This window comes from Ixodes scapularis, unplaced genomic scaffold, assembly GCF_016920785.2.
Source record: "Ixodes scapularis isolate PalLabHiFi unplaced genomic scaffold, ASM1692078v2 PGA_scaffold0__279_contigs__length_252992795, whole genome shotgun sequence".
Lineage (NCBI taxonomy): Eukaryota > Metazoa > Arthropoda > Arachnida > Ixodida > Ixodidae > Ixodes > Ixodes scapularis.
Genome location: NW_024609835.1, coordinates 18,145,367 through 18,159,043, shown reverse-complemented (window position 1 = coordinate 18,159,043; position 13,677 = coordinate 18,145,367). Strand labels below are relative to the sequence as shown.

The 13,677-nt window shown below is 48.9% G+C and overlaps 1 protein-coding gene across 1 annotated transcript; it reads left to right on the top strand.

The window, feature by feature from the left end:
- The first annotated feature begins 5,708 nt into the window (after positions 1-5,708).
- On the top strand, positions 5,709-10,535 carry LOC115312804. Its single transcript, XM_040209313.3, has 6 exons — positions 5,709-6,001; positions 6,186-6,377; positions 8,310-8,552; positions 9,935-10,106; positions 10,161-10,306; positions 10,363-10,535. The coding sequence occupies exons 1-6, from the start codon at positions 5,782-5,784 to the stop codon at positions 10,533-10,535; spliced, it is 1,146 nt and encodes a 381-aa protein (XP_040065247.1). The 5' UTR covers positions 5,709-5,781.
- Positions 10,536-13,677: the final 3,142 nt, after the last annotated feature.

Below are 13,677 nucleotides of genomic sequence, written 5' to 3'. Positions count from 1 at the left end.
GATTCAGAGTGCCTTCCTTCTACGAGCGATCAGACAGGTATGGCACGTTTTCAAGCTTTTCCTTTCCTGTGAAAGAGGTTTCTTTTAGGTGCCAATATTTTAGGCTCAGCACTCCTATGGGATCCTGAATGGTGTAGTACATGCGTAGGAAGCACCATATGTTTCTGTCTACAAGTCACACACTCCTATAAACGGCTGTTTTTAGAAAAAGCTTGATATATATACATGTTTGCAAGTGCGTCTTCAGGGTGCCTCCATCTTGCTGAGTTGGGGTGTGCTTGGGCGCGGCCACAGTCTGATTACGACACCTTAGTGAGGCATCGTAATCGAATTTAATGCGCCCAAGTGCGCTCCAACTGGGCAAGGTGGCGGCGCCCCGAGGCCGTACTTGCAAACGTCTATAGGTTGCACATCTTTATACGGGCCGCAAGGCAAAACTGCATTGATAAGCTGTCATATGTATATTGTAATATAAGCACAAGTAAGAGCCAGCTTCAATGTTCTTGCGAACTACCGTGGGAAATTTGTTCTGATATGGCCGGCTGTAAGCTCTGCTGGAAGCCGGCATATTGCCAAGGTTCCGATTGTAAGGAAAAGCTGATCCGCCGACCCGAAGGCCAGATCTAATGGATCTAGGTCTGTACGATTCAATACTCTGCAGCACTCGAGGCTACATCTAATGGATCTAGGTCTGTGCGATGCCATACAAACTACAGGCTCTGCCGATTCTCCTTTGTTGTAACTTTGATACGGCCTTGCACAGCTATGGTTTATACTTGCAAAAAAAGCGGTGTAAGTCGCACCTCTGTGTAAGATACACTGACAGGAATTTGAGGAAAGAAACAACTTATGTGCTGGAAAATATTGTAAATAGGGAGAGCTGAGATGTCCTCTGTTCCTCTGAACCTATTTTTACCACACTCCTCGGGTGGAAAGGTACCAACTGTGTGGGCAAAGCAAGTATATACAGGGCTCATGGCACATACTTCAAGCTCGAAGACTCGCCGCATTCCATGTGGGTGAATTGTCGCCCTATGTGTTTCTAAACGTGGAGGCAACGTTTTTAATTAGTTCTTTAACTTCTGCTTCGTGACTGATTGCACCAACTGGATAAGTGGACAGTGTAAAGGGCAGGTTTTGATTTGGGGAATAAGTAAAAGAATCAAAAATAAATGTTTCCCAGGCCGATCGTAACGATTAATCGGCGAGTACTCTATTTTTTATACGGGGTGGCATTTTTTCAAGGTTAAAAAAACGAGCCCGCTCTTGAGAAGGCGGCTCCTCGGCAGCCAAACTGTCCTTGTTGATTGCTGCGAGGGGAACAAGACCTGAACAGGCAGGGGTGTATGCGACCTAAATAAGTGCAAAACTATGCTTCTTGAGTTTCAATACGGAAAATGTCAAAAGCTATTCATCAACTAGCCCTTGCATAGATAATAGAAAGTAAAAAAGTGTTTTGCCATTCTACCTACACTGTTAGCAAGTCCCGTGTATTTGGTGAATATTTGGGGTGAAAAACACGCTATTTACACAAATTACCATAAATTTACACGTTGAGTAACGGATAATTCGTTCAAAAATCATGCGAGGTTGTAAAAAACGTGTTTTCGTTCGGTCATACACGCATAACCGTGTAGCCGACCTCGAAAACACGCACCACCGCCGGCGACGACCGCAGCATTGCCGGCTACCGAAGCACCGGAACGCTTGGGGACACACCTAGAAAGGACCGTGGAGTCAAATTCCGCGGAAAGGAACATGTCTCGGAGGCAGATAAGCACCAAAAGCAATTACGCCATGTCGCGAGACGGGGCGAACCCCGCGCTTACCGTGCGTGCTGGCTGCCATTGTTTGTGGTCGGCAATGGCAATGCGGCTTCCCTTATGTCGCCCTTGTTTGTATTGATATTAGGGGTCTTGATAATTGTTTCTCACACGCCAAAAATAAAGTTAGGCGTATAATTACTCGTTCTAAACAGTTACAATGGCTATAAAAAGCGTGCCCTTGATCTGAACACGCGACATTGCAGTTGGTTTCGTTTTGGCTTCAACCCTTCCAACTGCAAGCGAAGGTGCCGCCGCTTCCCATGCATCCTCCTCAGAATTTACGGCACTCCGTGGTGTCCAGTGTTGCTGCATCTGTAGGTCATCTTTAAGTTAGAGCTGACAGAGAAAATTTGGCCACGGCGTAACGCCGATGTAAGCTGGAAGCTAGAACCGGTTTGCTTTCGTTGTTTTTTATTTGGTCGGAGAAAATCTGGCAACAACGCACGTTTAACATGGCGCCGGTATTCTTTTGGTTGGGCAAGAAGGTTGGAAGGTGCTCGGTTTGCGAGCACATGTAGCGAAGACGTGACCGGAGACGTGCCCCTGTGATGTTCCCGGACGACGGAAAGCATCATTCCCAATCGTCGTGTGTGCTTGGAAAGCAAAGGGTGTCACCGGGTCCACGAGTGCGCAACCACAAGCCAAGGGTCACGACAGCGCTGCGTTTACTTCGGCGATCTCGTTCTGTTTGGTGCAACGCGGCGATGCGACAAAGAGCTGAAGTGTCCGTGGTGCGTGGTGCGGTGCTTGGAGGTAGAAAGCCACACTGGCCACACTAACACGGAGCGCGAATTGGTTGCTGTGGGTTTAGTCCGTCGTAATCAGCTGATCCGGTCCAGCTGGTCCGGGAGGACGCAGCGAGCGTTTTTAAAAGTAAATCTTCCCTCGTTCTGTTTCAAAATGTGGAAGTATACCGACGCATACCGTGAGTAAAAAGCTGTGGGCGTTTTCAACAAAATTACGTCGTTTTAATTGAACAATGGACTCCGGATTGTTGTCCTAGATCTGCCGTTTTTATGCTTCGTGTTGGACTGCGTTTGCACAGCGACGCACACAGCTCGAGTAGATGACTCGGTCCTGCAAACGACCGGTAACAGAATTTCAGGGAAACTTAAGTCACCACTGATATTTTCCTTTAAATCTCGTGCGAGTTTGTTGCGCTCATCATGCGGTGTGAATAAATTGGGGCAAGATTTCCTACCTGCCCACAGATGCATGAACTGAGACCATTTTTTGCGAGGTGAACATAGTGTTTTTTCTTTGTTTTGGAAAGGCGCTGGTGCATTTACTATGGTGCAATCACTTGAGAGTTGAGCAATTGGAGAGAGCGAGCAAGCTTTCCGCTTTCCCAACTTTGTCTGTTTTCTATGGCACTGCCCTGTTTCAGTTTCAGTAGGCATATCTAAAAGCGGGTACAAACTGCTCTAAAGCAGGTAAAAAACAGAAGAAGCTTAGGACGGTGCGGACTCCGTGTTTCGCGCTTTTCGTAAGGTGAATGGGTAAATGCTTTTGCGAGGTATGCGGAGTATGCAAGCGATTTTGTTATGCCTGTCGTTTGCGTCTCTCCAGTAAAACGAATAAGATGATCTACAAAGGCGCAATCACAAGCCAAGATTTACGATAGCAGGGGAGGCACTCACTTGATCGAATGACGTTTTAGCGAACGCCCACGTTTCATCGAATGACACTTTAGCGAATAGTCGGACGCCGCGAAGCGGCGTTTTCGGGTGGGCCAAGTGAGTTCATATTTTTGTAATGAGTTGCCGCAGACTGTCGCCGCGAAGCGGCGTAAAGCGCAGCGCGACGGATGGGTTAACACGCGCCCCCGTTATTCGCTAAAACGACCATTCGCTCAAATGTCGCTGTTCGCTAAAATGTCATTCGCTATTGTGATATGGACCCCGATAGCAGTGCGTTTGCTTCGGTGGTCCGTGTAGTTGTATTTTACTCTGCTCTCTACAACACCGTGCCATGACGAAGAGCTGGAACGGTCACGGTTTGTGCTGGCCTCCCCGTTGACAGAAACCCGCATCGCCCGCGTCGGCACCGAGTGCGCTTGGGCTGTTGATGCTCACAAGCCACGAATGCTTTCATCCGTGGCTTGTCGCCAGCTGATCCTGCTGCTAAACGGTGAGGAAGCGGCGAGAGTGACCTCTGAAGTGAATGTAGATCCTCGTTCATTCAGTTATCCGGTGTCAAAGTGTGGAAGATGTCCAACGTGTACTGAGGGCGGGAACTACGAGCGTTTTGCCTTGCTTTTATAACCGGAACCAGAGCAACGAGATAACTGCCTTGCGTACTTAAAAATGACGGAAGCAAAACGTTTCAACAGGTAGAATACGTCACCGGGGATGTAGGAGAGACGGTGTACACTGTTTAAACGCTTGCAGTATCCACGAGTGGTACCAGGAAAGCGACGTCAGCAGAGAAGGAGCTCGCCATTCAGCATAATGCAGTGCTACGGGCCCGTGTATATTCAAAGTTCGGAATGGTAACAGCGTGGCAGTGTAAAAAAAAAAAAATAAAAGACGCATTAGCGCTTCACACCAGTGATCACGAATAACACCGGCCACGAACTCCCGAGCCCCACCGCTCCACTCAACACCGACACGACAGACGACAACAAACTGCATCAACACGACCCAAAAGTGAAGGCGTCTGCTCCTGTACTGCAACTAGCGGAAGTGAAGTGTTGAGCACATGTCCTTCACGAGAATATATAAAAAAATGCTTTGCGCAAGCATCATTTCCGTTTATTATTAATTATATAATGATAAAATCTTAATAATTAAAAAAAAATCTGATTCAAGCTAGTCGGACTGCTCACAACACTGGTCTAGCATACAAATAACAAAAATTTGAATTTCTTCATGACCGGTTTAGGATTTATTGTCAATACATCGTTATCTTTCGGAACGGACTAACATTATAGATTTTGCCTCCATACTTTTTAAATGCAAAGAGTTCTTACATACGGCTGTCCATTGCGCCGTGTTTTGTGTCTTCTTCTATAAATCTGTAACGGTCAGCGACTAAATAGCTCACCCGCACATGCCAAGCTTATATACGCTGCGGAGAAAAGAGCATGTTAAGTAGGAAGTGTCGGGCGCAGTGTCGGGTGTTGTGTTTGTGTATATGTCGGTGATGTGTAATGCGTGGTATTGGTGTTGTGCGTGATGTATGTAGGGGTTGTGTCTACCTGTGATCGGTCGTAGGCTCGTAGCATATAAACTTTTTTTTTATAGACTGCTAGAAATCCCGCTAGGTGGCGGAAGTTACCGCCCGATTTCAAATAGTTTGTTCGAGTTATTTGTCCATTTAAGTTCGCTTTTCTGTCTAGCCTGTCTAGCGGCTCGATCGTAGCTACCGACGCCGCCGACCGCCGACGACGCACGTACGTACGTACGTATTTTTGCGCGTAGCTACGTCCGCCGCTTGGAGAGTGTTTAGTGTGTATAAAAGACATCGAAGGAGAACAAACGCCGTCCTGTGTGCTTTCAATTCAGCCGAAAGGCGCGCGGCTTGCTGGGCTCGTCCCTCGCCTGTTCTCGGCTGCTGGCCGCCATGTTTTATGAGCATGCTCAGCCAACACGCTGAACCGTGCTTAGCGGAAGAAAAACACGGTGTATCGTGTTAAGTTTACACAGCACCTCATGTGTAGACGAAAAACACAGATGGCTGCGTGTAAAACGAACACGTTTCGACGTGTCCGCTATGGGACAACGGTTTACACGTCTGGGCGTGTTATTTTTGCTAACAGTGTAATAGTGCATATGTGCCTTCAATATTTATACTCACGACTCGGAGCATTTCATCCCCTCATTTTGAAAAGAAAGAAAGACGAATTACAATTTGTCAATGCTTTGATCGCATTTACTGGGATTCAAACTTAAATGCTGAACTTCCATGGACGTTCACATAAAGAAAAGAAGCTTGCAGTATACTTATAGGTGAAATGAAAAGCATGTTCAGGATTTATGTTTGTTTACAAAAGTCTTTGCAAATAAACTTCCAGGTGTGGAACAGGAAACAAAACGAGCTCTTCGAGCAAGGAAGTGGACGAGAGCTGGTCCTCGCTGGTGATGGGCGGTCAGACTCCCCCGGGCACTCAGCGAAATATGGAACGTACACCGTCGTCGACGTCTCAACGAAGAAGGTTCTCCATGTGGAAACAGTGCAGGTAAATTTCCCCTGTTCTGATGCTTCTGTTCTTCTGGAATGAAACCTTTCTGTAATTAATTGAAAATGAATGGCGAAAACAACTTGTTTCAGACATGTGTTGTCTCATTCAACAGCTCTAGTTGACTTCGTTCTGGATAGTTCATGTTCGGTGTGATAATGAAATGTTTTATTTGTCACTTCAATCCAACGAAACGAAGGGCAGCTGGGCAATGGAGCTCGAGGGCCTGAAAAGGACTCTACTGATTTGTGAAGCCAATGGATTGACTTTGGGAGGAATCATCACTGATCGCCACTCCATGATCAAGTCATTCCTTGCCAAGTGGTACCCCCAGATTCAGCACATGTTCGACTGCTGGTACGTTGCAAAAGGTGAGCCATAAGTAATCGGGGTTCCAGGTTATGCAAAAACAAAAAACCATTTAATTGCAGAACACTCCTACCCTTGCCTGTCACTATACTTTGTTTCTGCGTATGTTGTACTGCAGGAAAGGCTACAAGCGGGAGCTCCTTGCTGTATGGCAACTGCTCAGCGGCACAAGCTCTCGTGCAGCAGGAGCAGCTGCCAAGGCCATGAGCTTGCGCTTCTAGTTTTCGCTGCAGTACAATATAAGCTGAAACATAAGCCGTGTTTACAAAAATGCGGCTTAGTCGCATCGAATCCAGTTGTCGCATTCAATGCGGTGATGTAAACAAAATAATACAGTAGGAGAGCGCATCGCATTCAAGTCGCTAGACAGAGGTGGATTGAGATGGCGAATGCACATTTATTCAAAACATGTAAATGGAGGTCGCATCGCAATTTGGATCGGTAAGGATTATGGGAAGGCACCCGCTCTGGGAGCAAGTGAACAGCTGAGAACATGGCGGCGGCCACCCTCGGCGGCGGCGGAGAGCAGTCCGTGTGGATGCCCGCAATATTTTCTTCAGAGAAGAACCGCAAGCTTTTATTGTCAAACTGTGTGAGTGGAATATAGCAAATCTGCTCGGTAAAGCGGCCCTTGTCCAGGCCTCGCGAAATAGGACCTTCGTGTCCGAAGGAGTCCCTAGAGCCTTCAGTGCAAGGACAGACGCCGATAGCTCTGAGCACTGCATGCTAGGCAGAAAGAGGAGCTCCAACCTCGGTGCCGTTCCTGGCTGTGCCAGAGCCCTTCGGCCTCAGGGTCCGGTCGCGTTTGGCAAGGTTGGGCGAGGTGGCGTCCCCAGAGCGGTTGGGAACGATCTCGCTCACCAGGCCATGCGCATGCCGACTTGGAGCCCAAACTGCTTGGGTTTTGATGTTTCTTCCGTCCCGTAACTATTTGCGCAGCATCGAAGACAGCAGGCACAAACTTTACACTCGACGAAAGCGTTTAAAAAGTAAAGTGTCCTAGAGTGAGGTATCGCCATGTTTTTTTTTATACTTGAGAAAATGGGGCAGGATTGGGTTTTTCTTGTTTTTGGTGTTCATAATTATGAACTCTTTATTTTGTCAAGCTGTTGTTTCTGGCAATGTAAGCTTGGTGCTTAGCAGGATGAATACAATGCTTCATTTTTCAGAAACTAAACATTTGAGAGAAATCTCTCTGGTTGGGGAGCTTGACGACGGGCGTTGCCCGTCGTCAAGCTCGAGGTCAAAGACAACAGCAACCACAAGCCTGTACGCAGCCACGCCCAACCTCGCGCATCTGCGTACCTTACATCAGAGGAACAAGCGAGGCGCTTGCACGCGTGCTAGCCAAAGAAGGAATCCGCGTAGCCCACAAGCCGATGTCCACGCTTGGATTACTCATGCCCCGTCCTAAAGATCGCCCTCCGAAAGAAAAAACTCAGGGCGTGGTTTATAAGATCCCTTGTGCAGATTGTCCAGCCACTTACATTGGCGAGACAAAGAATTTTAATGAAAGAATACGCCAACACAAAAACGACGTTCGCAAGCTCGACCACGAGCGCAGCGCAGTCGCCGAGCACTGCGAAGTCAAAGACCACCGGATTGACTTCGACAACACCAGCATTATCGACGCAGAAACTAACAACCGACATAGGCTTTTCGTCGAGTCCTGGCATATTCAAACGACGCCAGGCAACATAAATAGGTGCCTTGGTGCTTTACCAACAGTGTATGTGAACGGGCTTCGCCATATTCATGAAAGAAGAAGATCGAGAAATGCGCCACATCCCTGAGAAAAGAAAAAGAAGATCGAAAAACGTCGCTCCTCAACGGCCACAGTCGCCCCTGACGAAGAACCGAGTCGGTTCGAAACGTAGGGCCCCTACATGTTTAGGAATTGGTTGGTTGCCATATTTTAATTATTCATTTTTCAGGCATCAAGAAACGCATGGTCTCAGCTGGGAAACTCAAATCCCTTGTGGGACTCGAAGACTGGGTGCAGGCAACTGTCAAGCACCTCTATTGGTGTGCGGAATCCAGCGATGGAGCGCCAGAGGAGATCCTTCTTAAGTGGACTTCCCTGGTGGGACACGTGGCTGACTTGCACGAACATGCCGACCCCCTGTATCCAAGGTGCCAGCACGGAGACCTGGGGAAGAAAAAGTGGCTTCCTGAGGGCAAGTAGACCACAGCATATTAACAGTGTTGACATGTTAGTGTTTCATACCAAGTGAAGCTGTGAAGTATATACCAACTCATGTTTGCAAACAAACAGGTCCGGCCGATAGCAGTGCCACACATTGCGCAATGAGATTTGGGCAGACATGCTGGTCTGCCCACAAGTCTAAAACAAATTTTGCCTTGCACGCATGCTTGTCAAAGCCTTATGATTATTTACTTTGAATTATTTATAAGAGGAAGACCAGCGCTCGTGGACCATAGAATTACACTTTCAGCGTTCTCCTCAATGCTTGGGTATTTAGAAAAAGGTCTGCTGGGACGCTGTCTGCTTTTGTGTGGTATGAATACCCGGCCGATTCAGTCAAGGCAATCCGTTTTCCAAAGACGTTGCCATGCTGACAATTATCGCATTCATTTAGGCTTAGAAATGGCCAGTATGGAAAGACTCTAAAAAATGCGGCGAGGTCATTGCTCATGCTTTGCGATTTAAGTGAGGTAAGGCAAAGTGAAGGCTCCTGCACCATTCGTTGCTGATTAACGCACCAGATACTGCAGCTACAACGACATATTAGTTCCAAAGCGAGCAGCGCTAACTCATCGGGGCGCTGCCATGTTTCCCCGCATCTCTACCGAGCCAGTCACGTGATTTCAAAATCCCTCACCTAGGTACTGCAGTCAACTTGTAGCCATAGTTAGCGCGTCAAGCAAACGGGCCCTGGTGTGCCTTTTCTAGTGGAACCGCAATTTGCTCACACATAAAACTTTTGAATTGGCCTTAGGTTGAATTATTCTTTAACAATTTCAACCAAGTTGTTGTACTGGTTCTTAGTTTCAAGGTGTCTGGTTATGAATGTGGCAAGTTTACTGGCTCTCTATACTGGTTAGTCCGTGTGGCAGCCAGGGTTCTTCCCTGGCTGCCACACAGCCAGGGAAGAACCTATGACTGCTGGTAGAGGGGAGTGATCCGATAGGTGGTAGCTTCAGCTTTCTTCCGCGTGCATCGCCAGCGCGCGGTGTTTATACGGACCGCTGGGACCTGTACTTACATGTTCGGGCACACGAGTCAACCAAGCACGACGATTTGGTGCATCATGCCTTTGCAAAATTAAAATCGGCATCGCTTGGTCTATTCGATAAAAAATCTAGGAATCATAAACTCGGGCAGTAAGCAGGACTGGTAGCACCCTAGTAAACTTACCCAATTTAATCTGTTCTCATCAGCTCTAACCCTTTTATTAACCTCTGGATATCATATATTTTTAATTTAATTACACAAAACTACTACTTTTTGCTGTTTTCTTATGAGCCTTAGTGTTATTGTTGCAATAGCAGATTTGAAACCATACAGTCTGTAATACAAGTGTCCTACTTTATCCAGGACTTCAGGCACACGAGAAGCTAAAGAGCATCGTGCTGTCAAAGCCACTGCTGAAGGACATCCCGCAGCTCTCAACCTCAGCGCAAACCTACGCAACTGAGTGCCTTCACAGCACTGTGAACCAGTTCGCACCGAAGTCGACACACTTCGGTTACGAGAGCATGCAGGCAAGGTATGCAAGCTAACCAATTGTTTGCATGTGCCCGCTAAAGTCTTAACTTTTCAGAGTCTTTGTGGCAGCGCTGCATTTCAATGAAAACAGCGACAGGCCACAGGCGACTACTAAGGAAGGCAAAAAAAGGTTCCTGGCCAAGCGGCCTAAACAAACAAAGAGGCCAATTGCATCTCCCATGAAAGGGCCCTGCACGTACGGTAAGATGTCAAAACGAGTACAACTACCAGCTTCTACCATCTAGTCTTAATTTCAGCCTATGTACAAGAGCTCATGAAGGAAACCCTCGCCCTCAATTGCCACTACCCGTCGTACCGAGCTGCACTAAAGGCCAACTGCGTCGAGGCTCCCCCAACTCTGTCCAGTGGATATGAACGCCCCAACAAGGACCTGCTCATCTCTAACCACCGTTTCCGGTTCAACTGCTAAGCTGAAGCTGAAGGAACATGTACTGTCGGGGAAAAATGAAATGCGAACAGAAGAGCGCGTGGGTTGCGGTACAAGCTGCGCCGCCTGGAAGCGAGCCTAGGGGCGAGGGTGCATGGCCTACCCGATGAGTTTACGCCCTTCACTCGGCACTCCCCAAGCTTCAGCAGTGCGCCTCTTAGTGCACTGAAAGCTATCACCACTATCTTTGCTCACTCGGCGCATGCGGCACGAGGAAGCTTGCTGCTTGTAGCAGCTAAAGCGCGCACTCTCTCGGAGCGAGCAAAGATAGAGGTGGTAGCTTTCAGTGCACTAAGAGACGCACTGACGAAGCTTAGGGAGCGCCAAGCGGAGGGCATAAACATATCGGAGTGGGCCACGCACCTTCGCTCCTAGGCTCACTTCCAGGCAGCGCAACCTGTACCGCAAGCAACGCGCTCCTCTGTTTGCATATCATTTTTCCCTGACAGTGCATTGTGCAGGAACTTGAAACATTTATTTACACCATGCACAAGCAGCAAAGCAGTTCGATCTGACGTGTCAATCGCATCTGTTCCGAGCACGAGCCCCCGGCCGCCAGCCCCTTGCCACGAGCTCCTTTTCAAAGCGTCTGTGGCCCATTTTCTCGTCTTTGGTCTCCGATTGTTTCTACAGACTCCCCACCGAATGGGTGTTACCCCATTTTAAATTTGTTATCTCTAGTGGATAGAGAAGTTGGTCTTTTCAGAAGACTGCCCCTGTCCGGGCGCACTATACATGCACAAATCCTGCCGTCTCGCCCACAGAAAACCTTTTCAACTCTTCCTATCTTCCAGAGTAAACGTGGGAGCTGTTCCTTCAGAAGGACGAGCCCGCCCACCTCCAGACGTGGCGATTGCTGGCCTTTTGTTTCAAGGGCAGATCGAAGTTCTCTCGGGTAGTCTGACCTCTCGTTACCCAGAGTCTGTTAAAGAATGCTTTCCTTTGTTTCCATATTTCTCGGAGCATCTCCGGAGACGACGCAAAGTCTTCTCTTTCAGCCACTGGAAGTGCTGTCAGTCGTCGTCCCCTGAAAAAGCTAGTCGGTGTGAGCGGCTGGCCTTCGTCAAGCTCATTGTAAACGAATGTTGGGGTACAAGAATTTAGCGTCGCCTCAATTTCGCATAGGACTGTAGACAACTCTTCTGCTGCGTTCATAGTTTTTCTCCCGATCACTTTTCTTAGTCCCACCTTCACGTATCAAACCAGTCGCTCATAGAATCCTCCCCACCAAGGAGCACGCTCAACAATAAAACGCCCCTCGATGGTTGCATTGGCGAAGTGATTCACCACTTCTGAGTGTTGTAGGATCTTCCGAAGTTCTGCCAGGTCTCTGGAGGCTCGCTTGAAGGTTAGCGCATTGTTTGAGTAGATGATGCGGCAAAGTACCCTCCATGACACAAACTTACGGGCAGCTACAAGAAAACTTCTCGTTGAAACGTCTGGTACGAGCTCCAAGTGGACCACCCGCGCCACTGCACAAGTGAACAGCGTGATGTACGACGTCCTTTGCCTGTATGTACAGCGGTCCTGCAAAATCAACACCAACTACCTCGAAAGGTTCAGCCTGCGTCGTTCTCGTACGCAGCAAAGGTCCCGGTGGAGCACTGAAGCACTCGCCGGAATAGCACTAAATCGCTGGCACGTTACACACAGCGCAGCATCTCCTTCACCAGCTCTCGTACCCCGAAGGATCCAATACCTCTCGCGGAGCTGGACTGGAGTGTGTCTTACTCCTGCGTGTAACACCATCCTGTGAGCGTCGATCACAAGTACCGTGGAATATCGATGCTCTTTGAGTAGTACGATAGGGTTTCGTTCATCGTATGTCATGTTGTCCGATCGGAGTCGCCCTCTTATGCGAAGCACCTCTTGGTTGATGAAACTACTAAAGTCTCGAAGAGGAGAAGTGGATGGGGTCTTGGTTCTGCTGGTCGCACGTCGAAGCTTGGCGGCAAACGCCGATATTAGCTTTTAGCCAGTATGTCCGCGCTCCTTGGATTTCCTCTGCAGTCAGAGGCCCCGATTGTTTTACCGTTGACCTAACGTTGTGAAGGAATCGAAACATCCACACTCTTGTTCTGTTGAGTTTTGAAGCCGAGCTGAATGTGGTGACATCAAGCAACGATGCAGATGGTGTTGAAATGTTCAATATGTCAGCTCTCGGACCCCTCTCCTCGAGCTTATATCGAGGTGGCTCCTCGCGCTTCTCCTTGGGCCATTCTTTAGCTGGCAGCGGCAACCAACTGGTCCCCGAACAACAGGGTGGAGTGGAGACCAATCCAAGGTGGTCAGACCTCGTGACATGAGGTCGGCGGGGTTCTCCTTTCCCGGCAGGTGGTGCCATGTCACACATTGCAGTTCTTCTTGTGGGATTCTGCTTGCCTTACTGCACCACGAGGTCGATCCCACTCCGTAGCACGATGTTGAGGATTGCTACGGCCGGGTCCGTCCGGAGGCTGCCGTAGACTCCGAGGAGAGGAATCACTCCGAAAACGCAAAGGTACTGAAGAAGCGGGTTTATTTGGCTGCTGTGCCACCACGCTGTGCCCGTCGGCAAAACTAATAAAAGAAAAGAACGGAAAAAGGGTCGGCGCTGTCGCATTAGACAGATTCACCTGGAGGGGGCCCACGCTGCCGTATTAGGCAGATTCGTGGAAAGGGGAAAGCTCCAAAAAGAACGAGGCTCCGTGGCCCAGAGCCTTCCCCGACGAGAGACCGGGCCGCCGTTCGCGGCCGCTTATCTAGCCAGCGGAAAGTGGACGCGCCCGGGGTAGGTAGTGTGGCTTATCCCGCAGATGGGCCGCGTCCACAATCATTTCCGAAGGGTGCGCCGGAGGCACATTCACCCAAAAGGGCAAGGGAAGGCACGCCCTCTTCGAGGAATGCGGCCTTACCCCCGTATCCGGGATGACGTCGCCATAACGCTCCCACGGCCTGCTTGTGCTAGGCCTAGATAGGGAGACGGGGAACACGTGGCTCCCACACTCCTCCCCCCTTAAGGCTAAGGTAGGACTAAAAACAAAATTTGCCTACCGACTCTCAAAAAAAAAAACGAAACCGAAAAAAAAACTACCGCGTCCGGTACCGACCCCCACATGCTGGGGCTGACAAATAAAAAATATCT